The 18,810-nt window shown below is 45.9% G+C and overlaps 1 protein-coding gene across 2 annotated transcripts in view; it reads right to left on the bottom strand.

The window, feature by feature from the left end:
- The window catches only part of DPYSL5 (dihydropyrimidinase like 5), a 91,661-nt gene that overhangs the window by 33,124 nt on the left and 39,727 nt on the right, over positions 1–18,810 (bottom strand). For both annotated transcript variants that reach the window (XM_053589627.1, XM_053589628.1), the window contains exon 2: positions 16,168–16,432. In XM_053589627.1, coding sequence (XP_053445602.1) covers positions 16,168–16,428 — 261 coding nt within the window. In that variant the 5' untranslated portion in view covers positions 16,429–16,432. The remainder of the gene's footprint in view (positions 1–16,167; positions 16,433–18,810) is intronic.

Raw genomic sequence — 18,810 nt, 5'->3', positions numbered from 1 at the left:
TCTCTAAAAGAAAAAAAAAAGAAAGAAAAGAAAAAAGAAACTTCAAAATAATGAGACTACAAGGGAGCACAATATTTCTTGATGATGATGGAGAGCACCAAGTTCAAATGGAAAGAAAGGACATGTTAGGAAGGCTGTGAGTGGCAGATGGGCATGATATGACCAGGCCAGGACACTCCAGGGCAGGAAATGGTGAGGCAAAGTTGGGGATACAGTTAGAAGACAGAATAGACCTGTCTGGTTTGGGCCGAGGCAGGTCTGATTAGGACCAAACTGTGTGGACCTTGATTGTTTGGATTCCACCAGACTGGCAAAGTTTGTCAGCTCTGTGTGTGGAGGGGGTAGTAACGAGGGACTCTAGGAATGTGGGGCTCAAGAGAACATTTACATAGAGGACTCTGGCCACACTTACTTCCCTGGACATGCCAAAATCTTGGATGGAAGGTTTTGGGGAAATCAGGAGCGTCGGTCTGAGCCAGGATGAGGTTTAGTAACACTGCACGGGAAAGGCGCTGCAGGGTCAATAAAGAGGCAGTAACAGGGCTTGGCTGAGTTTCACACGGCATGGCAATGGGCAAGTTCTGCGAAGCCAGAAGACGGGACAAAGAAAGCAGCCTGAGAGTGGGTGCCCAGGGCCAGGGATGGCTGACAAAGGAGTCTAGGCGGAAGTTCAGCAGGCCCATAAAGTGGGGAGGGGTCTCGGGGCAGGCTGGGTTTGGACAGGGCTGAGTGACCCGTGCATACTTATGTTGGTTAGAAATGCAGTTCAGGGCTCAGTGCCCGTAGCACAGTGGTTATGGCGCCAGCCACATACAGCGAGGTTGGCGGGTTTGAACCTGGCCCAGGGCCAGCTAAACGACAACAACTACAACAAAAAATAGTTGGGCGTTGTGGTAGGCGACTGTAGTCCCAGCTACCTGGGAGGCTGAGGCAAGAGAATCACTTAAGCCCAAGAGTTTGAGGTTGCTGTGAGCTGTGATGCCACAGTACTCTACTGAGGGTGACATAATGAGACTCTGTCTCAAAAAAAAAACAACAAAAAAAGTACAGTTCAGTTCTCTGATGGTGCCTGGAGCAGGGGGCATGGGTGGGAGAAGCCTGCACTTTGGAGCCTGGCAGACCTGATTCGAGTTCTGACTGTATCACTTAGTAGTCTCTGGTCTTGAGCAAGGAAGTGCTGGCTTGGGTGGATGGGGTGTCACCCCCTGCAGCAGGAGAGAAGGGGGTGGGACAAGGAGCCCAGTAGTTGGTGTGTTAGGGCAGACCTTGGGGCATTCAAGGCCAGGTGTCTCCCTGGGAATGCACAGGGATCTGGGCTGTAGCTGCGAAGTAGGAGTCATTGGGAACATTACCCAGGAAGAGAGGGCGGGTAAGAGGTGGTACTCTGGAGAGGACCCTGACAGACAGCAACATAAGATGAAGACAACACTGGGAAGGAGACTGGAAAGGACCTGCCAAGAGGCAGGAGGAAGCCCAGGCTGGTGTGGTGTTACGGAAGCCAGGCTTGGAAACTCCCTGAGCTCACTGGCTTCAAGAAGCGAGCTGCCCTCAGAGCTTAAGATGCAGGACCTCCCTGGGAGACCTGTGACCGCTCCCCACAGGTGAGAAGACCAGGGCACCTTTTGCATCTCAGGGACAATGAACACGTCTCTCGGGAAGCCCCGATTTCAGCCTGTCCTGGCTCCTGCTCAACAGGTGGACAGATTCCAGGTGTGTATCATACTAGCGGCAGCAGCACTCGCTGCTGAGAAGTGACAGGTCTGTGGCTCTATCTGAAATGCCCACTTCCCCTCCTCCCTTCAGCCTCATCAATAAAGAGGAGGCCTGAGACCAGCGGCAGGGGCCAGGAAGGTCATGCAGGGGCCTGGAGGCCGTGGAGAGCTCCCACTGTCATAAATTCCTAAGTACAAAGAGGAGACCGTTCTCTCCAGGGCTGCATGGGCAGCTGCTGGTGGCAGAAATGCTGGCCAGAGGGAAGACTCATTGCAGAGGACCCCACGGGGCAAGATGGTTCCAAGGTCTGTGATTCTCAACCCTGGAGAAGTCCAAGGCAGTAAGGGGGTGCTCCCCTATAGAAGCTTTTAGATGAAACTAGACCCAGACAGAATTTCCTGCAAAGGGAGGGCTGCAAACCAGCCCAGGGACCTTGTCTTTTCTGCCCCTGGCAAGAAGTGGTCTAAGAGTGGTCATCGCACAGCAAAGCACTTTCCCACCCAGTCTTCATAACCATCACGCAGGGCAGACACTGACATCCTGTCAGCTGCTGAGAGATCAGCCAAAGCTGCAATTCAGGTTTTTTTTTAATTCCAAATCCCACACTCTTCTGGAATATTGAGAACAGGTCTGATGCTGCTGACATAGTAACTAAGCACAGAACTGGGGCAATCCCAACCCAGCTTTCAGATCTCCCAGAGGGTGTACTTAAAATAGACCACTGGTAAGGAAGTACATACATCAGCCCTAACATGTTTTTTCATTTTAAAACTAGGAATACATGAATACCAACTGGCAGGAGAGATGTAGAAGTGTGCATAATTTTCATGGTGAGACATCATGCACACTTCTATGGCTAAGACATTTCCTTTAAACCCTGGAATGAATTGTGTTAATCCTCAGACATGGCAGACCAGCAAATCCCAGGGGCAGAGAAGCAGCCTGCTAGTGAAAGTGACATCACTTTCAGGAAAGAAAGTACTGTTTACTGATGGCCTACTATGTGCAATGTTCTTAATATTTACCTTGTTAGATCTTTAGAATGACTCTGTAATGGAAAACAGGGACTCAAACAGATGTTTGTGTGCCCACATTCACAACATGCATAGCCAAAAGGTGGAAGTAACTCAAGTATTTATTGGCAGATGGATAAAGCAAAATGTGGTATATGCATACCAGGGAATTTATTAACCTTAAAAAGGAAGGAGATTCTGACACCTGCTACAATATGGATGGACCTGGAAGACGTTGTGCTAAGTGAAACAGGCCAGTCACAATAGGACAAATGCCGTATGAATCCACTTATAGGCAGGACCTAAAGTAGTCAAATTCAGTGACAGAAAGTAGAATGGGGCTGCCAGGGGCTGAGGGAGGGCAATGGGCAGTTAAGTGTTGAGGGGGTGCAGAGTTTCAGCTGGAGAAGATAGGAGATGGACGGTGGTGATAGTTGACAACAATCTGGAAGTATTTAATGCCATGGAACCGTACACTTAAAATGATCAAAACAGTACACGTTATGTTATATGTGTTTTTTCTTTTTTTTTTTTTTTTGGTTTTTGGCCGGGGCTGGGTTTGAACCCACCACCTCCGGCATATGGGACTGGCGCCCTACTCCTTGAGCCACAGGCGCCGCCCATGTTATATGTGTTTTATCACAATAAACTATTTTTAAAAATGACTCTGTAGAGTAGGAGTTACTTTTCCCATTTTACAGACAGGCAAACTGGGGCTCAGAGGAAATCCCACAGCCAGGCTGAAGGAGGTTCCATCTGCCCCTAAAGCCCTCGGGTTTTCTTTATTTTGTGCGGCTCCATCCAGAGCCTGGAGGAGCCATGGCCTGACCCAGGGGGGCCCCCCAGCATCAAGATCCCTCAAAGAACCAGAGAAAAGCCCAAGTGAAATTGGACCTAACTGCAGCTTAGAAACAGAGGAGTGGGTGTGACTTGGGCTTGAATTACAGTGCTAAAACTGAGAATTGTGCCAACATTTAAAATGATGAAATGAGGAGCTCCAAGGCTTCTCTCTAATCCAGAATGATTATCTTCACTGCCGAGCACCCAATTTAAATTCATTGTGTTTGATACAAAGCCACAGTACCCAGCCGGCTGTCTCCCGACATGCAGTTACCATGGAGACTGGAGATGATCCTCACAGGCACTGCGTGGCAGAGAGAATGTAGCTGCTGGCTTCTAAGGACCACTCCAAAATAGAGCTTCACAGAAAGGTCCTTTGTCACCTACCTCCTTAGCAAAGTGCCTCCTAACCCCAAAGTGGACCACGAGGATGTTTATTGCAAGTCCCAGGCTGCCCACAGATGTCAGAGAGGAGGGACTCATCAATAATCGAGCAATGAAACACATGCAACCCCACTCACTTTCATTCCAGAGTCAAGTGGTGACAGCACTATAAACCTGCTATAGGAGCTGCCAGGAGACCTCCCTGGAAAGGTGGTGTCACAGAACAGGGGCTGGAGGCAAGGGAAGCAGAGAGGCCCGCCCAGTACTCACTAGCTTGGCGAGTTATTTCTCCTCTCTGAGATCCAGCTTCCCACCTGCAAAGGAAGGATGACAAGCCTGCTTGAGGGGAGCTTCAAAGAACAAAAAGTGATTAATGGATACAGAAGTGCCCTGACAAGTGGGCTCAAGGACCGGGCCTGACAGCTCAGGTGTACCTGTTGCACAGGTGGTCATGGGGATGGAAACTGAACCTTAGGTCCTATGAAGCCAGGTGTTGCTGTGTGTGAGGTGGGGAGTTTGGGTCCCAGAGCCCATCTTGGGCTGAATGTGCCCCATTCTGAGCACTGTATTTTCCATGGCAGGAAAAATATACTCTTTGATGGCCACCAAGTTTAGGGCTTAGAGATTAGGGCACAGAGTGCTCTCCCAAACACAAGTCCTAGAGTATGCTATGCCTGGCAAACAGAGTCAAGGCACTCCACTAGCAAGGAGAAGCTACAGTCCAGCCCAGGTGCTAACAGTGGAAGCCACAAGGAATGGAAACCTGACAGAAGGAAAGGAAGAAGACGGCAGTGGCTCAGTGGTTAGAATTTCAGTCCAGGAAAAGTTTTATCCCAAACTAGTCTGCTCAGGATGGCCCAGCCTCCCCCTCTTCTCTACCGACTCTAAGTGTAAGGCAAAGTGGAAGCAGAATGAGATCTTCTCATGACATTGTCACAATTGACTTTAAATCAGACCTGGATTATGTAAAGATAGCACATTTACATCAATATTTATAATCACATCATAACATTTTTCCCTCTCCAAATAACCTGAGAAATTTTTTTTTTTTTTTTTTTTTTTTGGTTTTTGGCCAGGGCTAGGTTTGAACCCGCCACCTCCGGCATATGGGACCAGTGCCCTACTCCTTGAGCCACAGGCACCGCCCAACCTGAGAAATTTTTAAAGAGAATTCCTAACTTTTATCTAACAGAAAGGGACCATGCCAAAGTCAGGGGATGTTTATCAAGTGCTTGGTTAATACTTTGGTTTATAGTTCTCCAAGTTTGGGGTTCATAGTTCTTTAAGTTTTTGGTTTACAGCCTATATTAAGCATATTTGCTTCTAAGGACATAACACAACTTTGAAAAAGAAGAACAAAACTAGAAGATTTACACTGCCTGCTTTCAAGACTTATTGTAAAGTTATAATAATCAAGAGAGTGTGGTATTGGCATAAAAATAGACAAACAGATAAAACAGACAGAAAAGAGAGTCCAAAAGCAGACCTGCACACGTATGGTCGGTCAATTGATTTTTAGCAAGGAATAATCTTTTCAGCAAATGCTGCTGGAATAATTGGATAGCCATATGCAAGAAAAGTTGAACACAGAACCTTATGACATACCATTTATAAAAATTAATTTAAAATAGATCACAGACCTAATTATAAAAGCTAAAATTATAAAATATCTCAAAGAAAAATAGGAGAAAATCTTAGTGACCTTGGATTTCATAAGAATTTCTTGACTACAGCACAACAAATAGCATAGACCATAAAAGAAAAAAAAAATCAATAAATTAGACTTCAAAATTTTAAATGTATGCTTTTCAAAAAACACTATTAAAAAAATGAAAAGGAGCCAGGGACCCTTGTACAATCCTGCCACCAGATTGGCAGTGTTGTTTGGCTTTCTGCCATGTGACAATGCTTCCTTCATCTGTGAATACACTGGCCCAGTAAACCATCAACGGCAGGGCCTGATTCTGTAAGGTTTTGGCTTTTCATTCACAGAAGAAAATTTTTATAACTTACGACAAGGAGAGGGAAGGCTCTATCCTTTTCTTCTTATTTTTTTTGCCTATCCTAAGAATTTCTGTCAACTTGCTACTTAGGTAACTGCCTTTAAGCAACCCATACGAGAAAGAAGAAATGATGACCAACACTGTTGACCATCAAGTTAAAAAAGGAGGATGGGGGACGCAGGTCAAGTCCCAGAGAGAAAAGGAGTGATCAGGTCATGTCTGGGGTACTTGGCCAGCAACAAAGGCCTTTTGGTCCATTGCCCAAATGGCAGCAAGCCAGCAGCAAAGAGGGCTGAGAAAAAATGATAGTATCAACAGCTACTTCCTGTTGACTTGAGTTGGAAAATAAAAGGATTTTATTAAAAAATGAAAAGGTAAGTAACAGACTAGGAGAAAATAGCTACAAACATACATCTAACAAAGGACTTGTAACTCTTCTGTAAACAACTCTTCCAATCCAATACAAAGAATGCTAAAAACTCAATTAAAACAAAGGCAAAAGGTGTGAATAGTCACCAAAGACACACAGAAGGCAAATAAACACAGTTAAAGAGATTCAACATTAGTCATTAAGGAAACACAAATGAAAACTACACTGAGGTACCATTACACATCAATTAGAATGGCCCAAATTAAACAGACTGACCAAAACAAGTGGTGGCAACAACGTGGAGCAACTACCGGTAGGAATATAAGCTGTTATAGCCACTTTGGAAACCGGTTTTGCAATTTCTTAAAACACTAAATGTACACCTATCATGAGACAGAGACATTCCACTTCTAGGCAATTACCCAAAGCCTATGTCCACACAAATGTTCATGGTAGCTTTATCTGTAATAGCCCCAAACTTAATACTAAGAAACAAAAAAAGGAAGGCATACTGCATTATTCCATCTATACAGAAATGCTGGAAAATGCAAACTAACCCATAGTGACAGAAAACAGTGATCACCTGAGGAACACAAAGAAACTTTAGGGAGTGACGGACATATTTATTGTATTAATTGTGGTGGCTTTACTGTATATATACACATCAAAATGTATCAAACTGTATACTTTAAAATGTACAGCTTATTAGGGCGGCGCCTGTGGCTCAGTTGGTAAGGCGCCGGCCCCATATGCCGAGGGTGGCGGGTTCAAACCCGGCCCTGGCCAAACTGCAACCAAAAAATAGCCGGGCATTGTGGTGGGCTCCTGTAGTCCCAGCTACTCGGGAGGCTGAGGCAAGAGAATCGCTTAAGCCCAGGAGTTGGAGGTTGCTGTGAGCTGTGTGAGGCCACGGCACTCTACCGAGGGCCATAAAGTGAGACTCCGTCTCTACAAAAAAAAAAAAAAAAATGTACAGCTTATTGTGCGTCAGTTATACCTTTATCAAGTTTTTTTTTTAAGAAAAAAGGTAGCGTCCCAGGTTACCTAACCATGACCTTCTTTCTATGCATATGCTTCTTAAGAGTAGAGTTCACGAATGTATACCAAATTTAATTTCATTTAAAAATATTAACTGAGAATGCTGTGCAGAGTTTAAACCGTTAAGATGTTTATGGATTAGGAGTTGGATTCATTACTCTCTGGGTGCTTCCAGCTCTGAAATCACGTGTGTGTGAGGTGTGAGTATGAGAAAGTTTAAGTATGTGAATGTGTGTGTAGTCAGTAAAGTTCTTACGATAGTTGGCCCACAGTTTTATCTTTATGTAGTCCTACAGATCTCTATAGCTTTTGGTTTTAAAAAATTTTAGATTGTAAAAACAAAAAAATAATCAGAAGGAGAGAAAAATGTGGCTGGCTGCTGTGATAACCTTTGCGAACAATGAGGCAGAAACCACCCAGGGGAAAAGATAAAACACCTATACACATTTCTACCTGTTAATGAACATGGGAATGTGGCAACTTCAGAGGCAATCTCAGCGAGGTTTGGGGGAACAGATATTTTCAATTGAGATAAAGCCATATTCAAATTAAATATTTCTTGAAACATTAAAAAATTTAGGAAAAGGAGGAAGAAAAAAGAAAAAACATATGTCATTCCTGTACAATATGTATCACTGAAGTACATGTAGAGTATAGAATATATTTTGCTTCTGCCTTTTTTTCTTTTTTAAACTCCAGAGGATGAGGGTACCACGGAACCTTCTTAGACGAGGAGTGAAAGATTTCCAAGATGCTTGGGCTCAGTCATAGAAGGGGTATTTATTTCTATTCTGAACCAAAGGTTTTTAAAGTGCAATGGTCTCTGTGTTGATAAATTCTTTGCAAACAAAAACAATTCCAGGATGTGACTAGCCGGTTGGTCAACACAGGAGGTTTTTTTCTAACACTAGAAGTGCAAATTTAGGGCAGTGCCTGTGGCTCAAGGAGTAGGGTGCTGGCCCCATATACCAGGAGTGGCGGGTTCAAACCCGGCCCCAGCCAAAAACTGCAAAAAAAAAAGTGCAAATTTATAAGAAATTATAAATCTCCTCATTTTTAATACTAAAAATTCATAAGAAACAATAGATCTCCTTGCTTACATTTGTTCTCTGAAGGGTCAACCTGGCCTACATTTTGGTCTGCCAATTAGTATAGACATAGAATGAAAGTGGCCCGCAAGGTTTTGTTAAGTGAGATAGTTTGAAGCAGGACATCTTTAAATAGCTCCTGATGCCTGCAGAGTTTAGAACTGGCTATTTCTGCTTCTAAGAGAAAGAGAGAAGAGAGAAAATTATCTAGACTTTTTGGAAATCTAAAACACAAATAGTCAAGTCTAAGAGCAGAAATGAAATCCCACTTCGTAGTTCCTACTTCATACTTAACAGTTTAATATATATTCCCAAGAGGAAACTTTGCAAATGGATTTTCAAGGGGTCCATCTTTGATCAACATGCTCTGTTAACAAATACTCATAAGTTATGGTACTATTTTAAATTCTTTACAAATAGCAATCCAATGCACATAAAGTTCCATTATAACTGCCATTTTCCAGGTAAGGAAATAGAGACAGAGGCTGGGCACAGGCGCTCATGCCTGTAACTAGCACTCTGGGTGGCCACGGTGGGTGGATTGCTTGAGCTCAAGAGGTCGAGACCAGCCTGAGGAAGAGCAAGACCCTGCATCTATTAAAAATAGAAAAACTAGCCAGGTGTTGTGGTGGGTGCCTACAGTCCCAGCTACTTGGGAGGCTAAGGCAGGAAGATCACTTGAGCCCAAGAGTTTGAGATTGCTGTGAGTGCCATAGCACTCTAGGCTGGGTGATAAAGTGAGACTCGGTCTCAAAAAAAAAAAGGAAAAGAAAGGGGCGGGGCCTGTGGCTCAGTCGGTAGGGCGCTGGCCCCATATACTGAGGGTGGCGGGTTCAAACCCGGCCCCGGCCAAAACTGCAACCAAAAAATAGCTGGGCATTGTGGCGGGCGCCTGTAGTCCCAGCTACTCGGGAGGCTGAGGCAAGAGAATCGCTTGGGCGCAGGAGTTGGAGGTTGCTGTGAGCTGGGTGAGGCCATGGCACTCTACCAAGGGCCATAAAGTGAGACTCTGTCTCTACAAAAAAAAAAAAAAAAAAAAAAAGAAAGACAGAAAAAGAAACAGAGACACAGTAACTTGCCCAAATCTCCTAGCAAATAATCTTGGAGATGGGATTTAAGCATTCACAGCCCCCATCTGTGCTCATGATGACCATGCTCTGCTCACAATCATCTATTTCTTTGATGTCCTTGAAGGACATTATCTTCAATGGGCATGGGCTGCTCAGGTGAGCTCATAAAGGAGACAGATTTCTTCCTGGTAAAAGAGATTCTGGCCAGAAACTGGAACAAAAGACAGGATTTGGAGTAAGTCTGTTACTGGCTTTGAAAATGGAGGGTGCACATGGCAAGGTATGCAAGCAGCCCCCTAGGAGCTGTGATGTGCCCGAGGCTGAGGGCCGGCAAGGAAATGGGGACCTCAGTCCCTGAATTGCTGGGAACTTAATTCTGCTGTAGCCATATAAGCTGTGGAGGACCCTGAACTCCAGATGGGATTGCGGGCCAGCTGACACCTTGATGGTATCTCATGACATCCCGAGCAGAAGACCTAGTCACGATGTGCCCAGACTTCTACCTACAGAACTGTGAGCTAATAAGTGGGTGTTTTAAATGGCTAAGTCTGAGGCAATAGTCACAGCAGAAAACTAATATATCCCTGAAAGTGGACTAGGTCCCACTGGAGGGGTAGAAGGGATGTCCTCCAGGTGGCTGGGGAGGGGAAGCCCTCAGAGGGTTCTTTAGACTGCGTGTAATCCAGATAAGAAATTGGTCCAAGGAGCCCCGCTCTGCTCATCCCCACCAGCACAGCCAGGGCGGAGGGTGGCAGGGCAGCAGGAAGCACAGGCATAGAAAACAGGCTAGGGGTCAGGGCCAATTCCCAGGGAAGGCCAGCCGGGGTGTCCGGCTGGCAAAGCCCAGGGACACAGACAGCAAGGTCATTAGAATGGTGAAGCCAAAGTGAGCGGATCTTTTCTCAAGGAACCTGGGGGCCCAGAAGACGGAGCCAAGGCTAGACCTGGGATGGAAATAGGCAGTGCCAGCCTGAGGGCTGACATTTATTTATTGTATATTCTGGACCAGGCACTGGATGTGAAGTGTTTATTATGCACCACTTCAGTTAATTCTCACAATTACCATTTATATGTAGTACAGACTGTCCTGCTTTAAGTAACGTTGGAGCCCAAGGGTTACTTCTGCAGGGAGGAGTAGTGTTCCAGAGAGCAGCCGTTTTACGTAGGGAGAGAGCACACTCAGCTATGTGTGCCGTCAGTTCTGTGATGCCCTCCTCTGGTGTCGAGGGCAGAATTCGCCTGCAGTTGACCAAGAGGTCACAGGCTGTCTAAAAGTGGTGACTGCCCAGTCCTGGGCTTCCAGGAGACCCTGACTGGGGTGGTGAGATAGGCTTTGGACTGAGAAGCCTGCATTCCAGTCCAACTTTCTCTGGACTTGGGGAAACTCATTCATCCTGTCTGGGTCTCCTATCAATGGGAGGGTGGAACTAGATGATTTCTAAGGAACCATCTGGCTTTCTACAGGAATGAAGAAATATATGAACTCGGGAACATCAATTAATAAGCAAGACCATATGAGTCTGGATCCCCATGGGCAGGAAGTACTGTTCCACAGCTTACCAACTGGAAGATATTCTGTCCAGAACTAAACAGAAATGGACAGAATATTGGAGTCAAAGAAGAAGAAAAGAAGTGAGAAGCATTTAAAAGTTTAATCCTGGGCCAGGTTTGATGGCTCACGCCTATAATTCTAACATTCTGGGAGGCTGAGCAGGAAAATCACTTGAGGCCAGGAGTTCAAGTCCAGCCTGAGCAAAAGCAAGACCCCATCCTTACTAAAAATAGAAAAATTAGCCTGGTGTGGTACTTCCAGCTATCCAGGAGGCTGAGGCAGGAGGATCGCCTGAGCCTAGGAGTCTGAGGTTGCTGTGAGCTATAACAGTGCTACTGCACTCTGGCCAGGGCAACAGAACAAGGCCCTGCCTCAAAAATAAATAAATAAACAAATAAATAAAGGTTTAATTCCAAGAGAGCAAATTTCAAAGATAAAAATAGCAAAATGGATGACCAATGGATAAATGGGATTCTTGGCTGAGCACCAAAGGGAATTCATCTGTCTTAATCCAGCATCTCTCAGGGCTCTACTAGATAGAGTCCCAGCCTGCAGCAGGAGAGGGGAAGGGAGGGTCAGGACCCTCCATAGGGGCTGGGATGTGGCAGGCTATCCTAGTCAATGCCACTGAATGTCCCTGAGGTTGATCCCATGCTGGACAATCACTCTTCTGGTTAGGATTTGGCTTTCCCTGCACGTTGACTGTGGCAGTAAGGAAAGTTCTGCTGATGCTAATTTGGAGTTCACAAGAGGACTGTCTCTAAGACTGGTAGCCCCTGGCACAGATAAGAAAGAGTAAAAGAAGAGGGCCAGCCCCACTCGGACTTTTGTTTAATAACATCTCTACCAGTGCAACTTTTCTCCCACTGATGATTTCCATGAACTACAGATGGGGCAGGACACCAGGCCAGGGAATCTTAGCAAGCACAGGGGCTCTAGGCACTGGGCTGGGAGCCACCCCTGGACTGTAGGATGTGAATACATATGACCAACAATGGCAAGGCAAGATAGGCCCCAGCTTCCAGATGTCTGCCCTGGCATACAGGTCAGATGGGCAACAATAAGGCCAGGGTGCTGTGCCATTAAAACCCACCAAGAAAATCCCTTAATAATCTGCCTACCAGTGGTGCAGTGGTTAGAGTGGCCAGGGATGATGGAGAAGGGAGACAGACCCAGAGACATTGATTTAATTGGTCTGGGCTTTTAAAAATTCCCCAAGTTAGGGGAATGGAGTAGGGTGGTTCAGTGAGTAGGGCGCCAGCCCCATATGCCGAGGGTGATGGGTTCAAACCCAGCCCCGGCCAAACTGCAATAAAAATTCCCCAAGTGGTTCTAATGTAATTTTCTTCCAAAGAAGAAAATTGACCAAGTGACCGAAGTCACTCCAATTGACTTTTGGAGGAGATGGAGGCAGCAGAGACAGGCAGGAAGCTTTTTTCAGTCTCACATGCCTGTCCCCTTTATCAGCATCTTAGTGAAAGGGCTGGTGCCTGAAGTTTTAAAGATCTGATGTAGAATTTACACCTGGCTGTGGAGAACCATTTTTGGGTAGACCTCAAAAGCCTGTATGAACATTCTTTGCTCTGCAATACTAGATATGTACCAAAGAATAAATGTAACTTCTATGTAAATTAAGCAGAATATTTACAGAAGACCCCAGGAACTGATCAAAATCTTGGACCTTTACCGACACAGTTGGTGTCACTGGGCCTCCCTTCTTGCCACCAACCCACTACCCCTGAGGTGATAACATGGACTGGAGTCTATGTTATTAGCAAGCAGGTGGTCTGCGCACTTTCTAGAATCCCTGGCCTGAAGCCAGCAGGACCTGCAGATTGGAGGGTGTGTGTTAGGGGTAAGGTGGTGCCAGGGGAGAAGGGAGGAGGATCAGGTGACCTGGCTGTGAACATGGGAGCCAGGCGGAGCCTGCCACGGCTCTGAAAGAAGCTGAGACCAGTGAGGCGTTTGCTAAAGAAGTGCTAGAGAGAAATCCCTGTAGACCAAGTACAATGGAGACCCAGATGTTCTCAGAAAGGCCAGGCTGTCTACTGTTTTGTTTTTCTAGCCATAGCTGCTGCTGCCAAATCAACAGGCATGCGATAGCTGAGGGGGTGCAGGGTTCAAGGCCCTGTGATTTGTCTGACAAGAACAAAAAGATGCAACTTGATCTCTCCTCCTCTCTTGGTTAATCATTCCAGTGAGCTTTTCCTTGGGATTATTGTTCTATTATAAAGCCAGATGCTTAAAGTAAATCAACCTTTCTTAGAGTGTACTAAGTAGGTCAGTGGCGGTCTATCAGGGTGCACGGTCTCTGCATGAGCGCCGAAGGCAGTGTGAATAATTAAATCCACACGTCCCCGGATCAGTGTTTCAGTAGGAGAGCGTTTTCTCTCCTAGGAGGTTTTCAGGAACCAGAAGAAATAGGAAGCCAAAGCATTGCAGAGGGGAAATCCAGGCATGGAGGGAAGCAGGGGAAGGAAGCTTGTTCTTGGGAGGCTGGGAGGATGTACTACAGGGCTCCAGGCAGAACTGGGGCAGAGGCTCAAGATGAGGGCTGGGGCACAGGGACAAGGCATGGTCTTGCCAGAGCAGCACAAATATAACAAAATGTCATTTAGGTGATACCAGCAGTCAGGGAGCTTAGGGTCTGTGGACTATTAAATTCCCCACGACTAAAGCCTGACATGGACTGGGGTTCCGGAGGCAGACTAAACCTTCGGGAATGAGAGATCTGGGGCTTTTAACCACACAGGGGCCTTAAGATGCTTTCAGGAGGCAGCTGCCCCCGTAGATGTGATGCTTGGAAAAGATCAAGAGCTACTCACCTTGCACAAAGATCCACGAACAAGAGCTTCATCAGCTATAAAGAGCCGATGGCTCTCTGGGGAAAACCTGCCACTCTTGGCTAATGAGGCCCCAGCAGATGACAATGTGGAAAATAAGACAAAGAAGGCCAGTCTGCCATCCATGAAGTTGGAAGATAGCATTGTGACAGTGTGGCATCTGACCTTGTATGAAAAAGCTCCCAAGAGGAGGCACAGTAACTAGCAAGCTGCAATTTTTGGTGCAAGACCTAAGCATACTACAGAACGGCCCCAGCACGAATGGTGGGGTGATCGCTTACATTTGACGTTAAGTATTGTGGCCTTTCTTACTCTCCTGCGGGGAGGATAAATTGTTACCAGTCTGGAAAACTATGTGGCATCATTTATTAAAATGAACATACATGTACCTTGTAATTCCAAAATCCCAGGAATAAACCTAAAAATTGTGTATAGACGTGTTTGCCAAATACACGTATAAGAACATGTTCACAGGGACGGTGTTTGTAGTGGCCCCAAACTGGCAACTGCCCACATGCCCACTGAGAAGGAGGTATCACACAGTGGAATACCATAAAGGGAATGAATTACAACAATATGCAACCAAGAGTGGATTTTACTTTTTGAAAATTGGTTTAGAAGGTAAAATATGAATTTTTAAGCAAAAGAAGCCAACACAGGGGTACAAACTGCTTAATTTCATTGATATAAAGTGAAAGCCAATCTATGGTGAGTATACTAAAAATCACTGACTTGTACGCTCTAAATAGCTGAATTGTATGGTATGCGAATTATATCAATTAAGCTGTTATTTTTAAAAAGTCTATTAGAGGTCAGTTGCTGGTAATGTTTGGCTTCTTAACTCAAGAGCTGGTTATAAGTGTGCTCAGTTGAGACAATTCTGTATATGCACAATTTGTATACTTCTCTGTGCATATGCAATACTTCAATAAAAATGGCAATAGCAATAATGGCAAACAAAAGAGGCCTGGCCTGCTCTTGCCCGGCTCAGCGTATGGGGATGGTGGGCTAAATATGCTCACCCACTTAAGAAAGGTCCTAAGCAGAGTATCCTGCAAGAGGACCTTGAATTTACCATAATGGGGCTCCCCACTCCATTATCCAAGCATCGCTTATAGTGCCCAAGGAATTCTCAGAGGAGAAGTAGAGAGGGTCCACGTACCACCTGTCCTCCCTGGGCTCTGATAGAGTGGGCAGGTATAGCCAGATGCCGAGAGCATCCTTGCCTCAGCACAGGTCAGGCAGCGGCTACCGTGACTACTCACAGCCCAGTTTTCCAAGGGTCTAGTCTGTAGTCCCTAGATTGAGAAGGTGGTGATCTCTTCAAGGAGACCTTAACAGCCATCTGTGTGTGGTGGGCTGGCCCATCGAGCTGTGCCTCCAGGGCCAGCCTGTGCCTGCATATATACAGGACAGCTAGTCTAGTTCCAGGTTCATGCCAGGCTCTGAAAGCAGAAGAATATGGTCAACCTTGCCCTCAAGGAACAGTCTGATGTCCAGAGAGAAGCCTGTAAGTGACAGATAATTATAAGGAAGAGGAATGACAGTGACAACAGAGTTTCCTGGAGCAGAGAGGAAAGGTAAAAGATCCTGTTCATGGCTCTTTTTTGCAAAATGTACTTTCCTCCTAATTCATTTGTTCCACAGGTTGGAATTTTTGTTTCTGGCATTCAGAAACTTACAGTAGGTCAGGTCCAGCTTGGTAACTATTAAATATTGTCCATGATAACTCACTCTGAAAAGAGAATCCACCAACAGTACTTTTCAAGCTGTTTTTAAAGATAATGAACAAGCTAGGAGAGATAACAAAAGCTAGTCCATCAGCTAGAAGAGGAATATTTGTCTTTCGCAGTCTCCGGGGACTTAATTCAGCTTATCACACACAAAGGAGTCCATCAGATCAACCCCTCCCCTATACATTCGTAAACACCAGCTTATTCTCTTCTTCCTCGACGTGTCTGTTACATGACATAAAAACACAGAAATAAAATCAGTTCCCAGCCAGAATACATGTATAAGTGAGGTGATCAGCCGAACAGGCGTAAATGCTGCCTTTTCCATAACCATGGAAATCTATGACATTAAACCAGAAATAGCTTTTCTGGCTGCCATACTGGCCCCTTGAAATACCCTTCTTCTGAGAGCAACACAGTGGGAGCACTCAGCTCACATGGGTCTAGTATGCAGCAGCTTCAGAAGCAGAATAAAGAAGCCCAAGAGGAAGCCACCTTTGGCAAACAGGAGCATAATTACCTTGGTCCCATGGTAGAAGTCGTCCACACATGTGGCATTCATGAAGGTCTGGTGGAAGTGGGTGCTGGTGTCTATGCCTCCGGGGATCACCAGTTTCCCGGTGGCATCGATCACCTTGGCCCCTCCGGGGATCATGAGCTCACGGCCCACCTGCTGGATGATGCCGTTCTCAATGTAGACATCAGCCTCATGGGTGCAGTCATCGTTCACCACCTTGCCTCCCTTGATGAGAATCCGCACGCTGGCCGAATTGGCAAGCATGTTCCTACAGAAGGCGAGAGGGCACCAGTCAAGATCAAAGTGGCTTGCGCTGTTACCAAGGTCCCATCCCTTCCAATCAGAGTCCAAACTCCATGGTCAGGGTGAGTAAAGAAGGGGAGGAAGTTTCTCCATAGTCTGAAGAAATTGGTCCTGCAGCCAGCTCTGGTCCCAGTGGGTCCTGCTGGGAATCGGGACACAGAAGTAGTTGAAGGGGTAAGCTAGGGCCCACAGAAACATCATTTTTTACCCTTCCCCAAATGCCATGTGGGTTCTAAAGCATTTTCACATGTATTGTCTACTCTATTCTCAAAACAACCTAAGGAGGTGCAGTTTAGATATGAGAGAAAGCTATAGTCACTAAGGAATTTATGCTACCAAGTAGCCAAGTCAAACCCACATGTCTTGTATGACCAAAGTCCCCACTGCATTACATGGTGTCCTGAAGATACCAGAGGCTCCTGGGGTGTGTCTGAGAGAGCCAAATTCTCCAAGCCTCACAGCTGTTTAATTCATGGCATTCTTCCTCACAGTATTCTGCTTTGCCCATGCTCTGTGTTGCCTACCGAAGTTCACTGCGAACACTGACGCTCCATGCTGGATGCAGCTGTGCTCATCTGAGGAGCTTTTGAAAAGCACCTAAGCCCAAGCCCCGCCCCGAGAGTCAGGTTTATTTGGTCCAGATAGAGCCCTAAGCATCAACAGTTTTCAAAAGCTGCAGAAATCTACCGTACAGTTAAAGAAGAATTAACACCAATTTCATCCAGAGAACAGAAGAGAAGAAAACCCTTCCCAACTCATTTTATGAAGCCAGGACCAATCAGCCTGGTACCAAAGCTGAACAAAAATAGTACACAATACAAATAAAAATTAAAATTAAAAAAAGTACACAAAACAAAAACTCCAGAGCAATATCTCCCATGAATACAGATGCAAAAACCCTAAACAAAACATTAGCAAATAGAATTCAGCAAAAAGAATTATACACCACACAGGTGGCGTTCATTCCAGGGGTGCGAGGCTGGTTCAATATTTGAAAATTGATCAATGTAACCCACCATATTAACAGGTTCCTGGGAGCAGTGAGGAGCAAGTGGGCTTGAGGAGCATGTGGGAAATGAGGGGAGCCACTATGGGGGTGAAATGAGGGTGCACATGAGAAAAAGGGAGAGTGCCAAGGCAGCTCAGGTAGCCGTGGTCAGGGTCAGTGCATTAGAATTCCTTCTAGGGAGCACCTGGGTCTGGTCTGGAGCAGCTCTAGAAACAGAACAAAGAAACCAAAGAGGAAGCCACCTTCAGCAGGTCTCTTGACCCTTAGGTATCTAAACAGAAAACATCTGCATTTGGACTTGGAAAACGTAGCAGAACTGACCAGCAGAAGGGAGAGTACACCACTGCAGTGTGTTTCTGGGATCAAATAAAGCCCACCTTTCTACTCGGGAAACTTCTTATTCTTCAGGACCCAATTCAATTGACTCCTCCTCTGACTTCTTCTGTGCCTTCACAAGTCCCCATGCTTCCACCACATTAGACTCTCTCTCCGCCTCAAAGGTCCTCAAAGGCATAGTCACATCAGTCATCTTTGTCCTCAGCCATCCTCAGCCAGTATGGGACACTCAAAACTGGTGAATGGAGGCATGAACAGCCTCATCTACTTGTTGTGCTCTAACACAGTGAAAATGGCTTATGGCAGTGAGGAGACCAATTCCATATTCATTTTCTGGGCCATCTGGCAACTCTATGTCCAGAATAATACTCATCTCTCCTAATACAGCACATTAATATTAACAGAGGGAAGGAAGCAACATATTTTCTCCAGTCCAACTCATTTTATTTTGCCTGCCACCAGGATTTCCGGGATTGAAGAGGCCCCAGGATCTCCAGAAGGAGCACCTCTCGTGAGGACACATGTCAGCTGTCTGCGGGGCTTAGCCTGCTCCCCTGGACACAGCTGGTTTGTTGTTTGCCAAGCTGGCCAGGCTGAACAAAGCAGGATCTCAACACCCAGAAAGCTATGGTGCTGACTACGCCTCAACCACCAGGTTCTCCTGCTATGGGGGAAGGCTGCCCCTGAAGGGCTGCTGCTCGCAGGAGTGCTGGAACATAAATAAGGCAGGTGGCTGGAAGTGACAACTGTGCTCTGTGACCATCTGCTCCCTGCAGTGTATTATTCTGACCTCTTGGGAGAAGAGACCCTGCTCCCCTAGCATGGAAGGCACCAGGCAGTGGGAAGGAGTTGGGCTGCAGAGACTGGATGATGGGACAGCTACAGCCACAAGTCAGTGTCAGGATCTGGGATGAAGCTGAACATGTTTCAGGAATCTATTGCCCTAAAATCTGAAACTGGGGTTTTAATTTCATATGCAATAATGAGGATATAGGTTA

This window comes from Nycticebus coucang, chromosome 4 (genome assembly GCF_027406575.1).
Source record: "Nycticebus coucang isolate mNycCou1 chromosome 4, mNycCou1.pri, whole genome shotgun sequence".
Taxonomy (NCBI): Eukaryota; Metazoa; Chordata; class Mammalia; order Primates; family Lorisidae; genus Nycticebus; species Nycticebus coucang.
The sequence above is the reverse complement of the archived record's forward strand: the minus strand, read 5'-3'. Positions and strand labels throughout refer to the sequence as shown.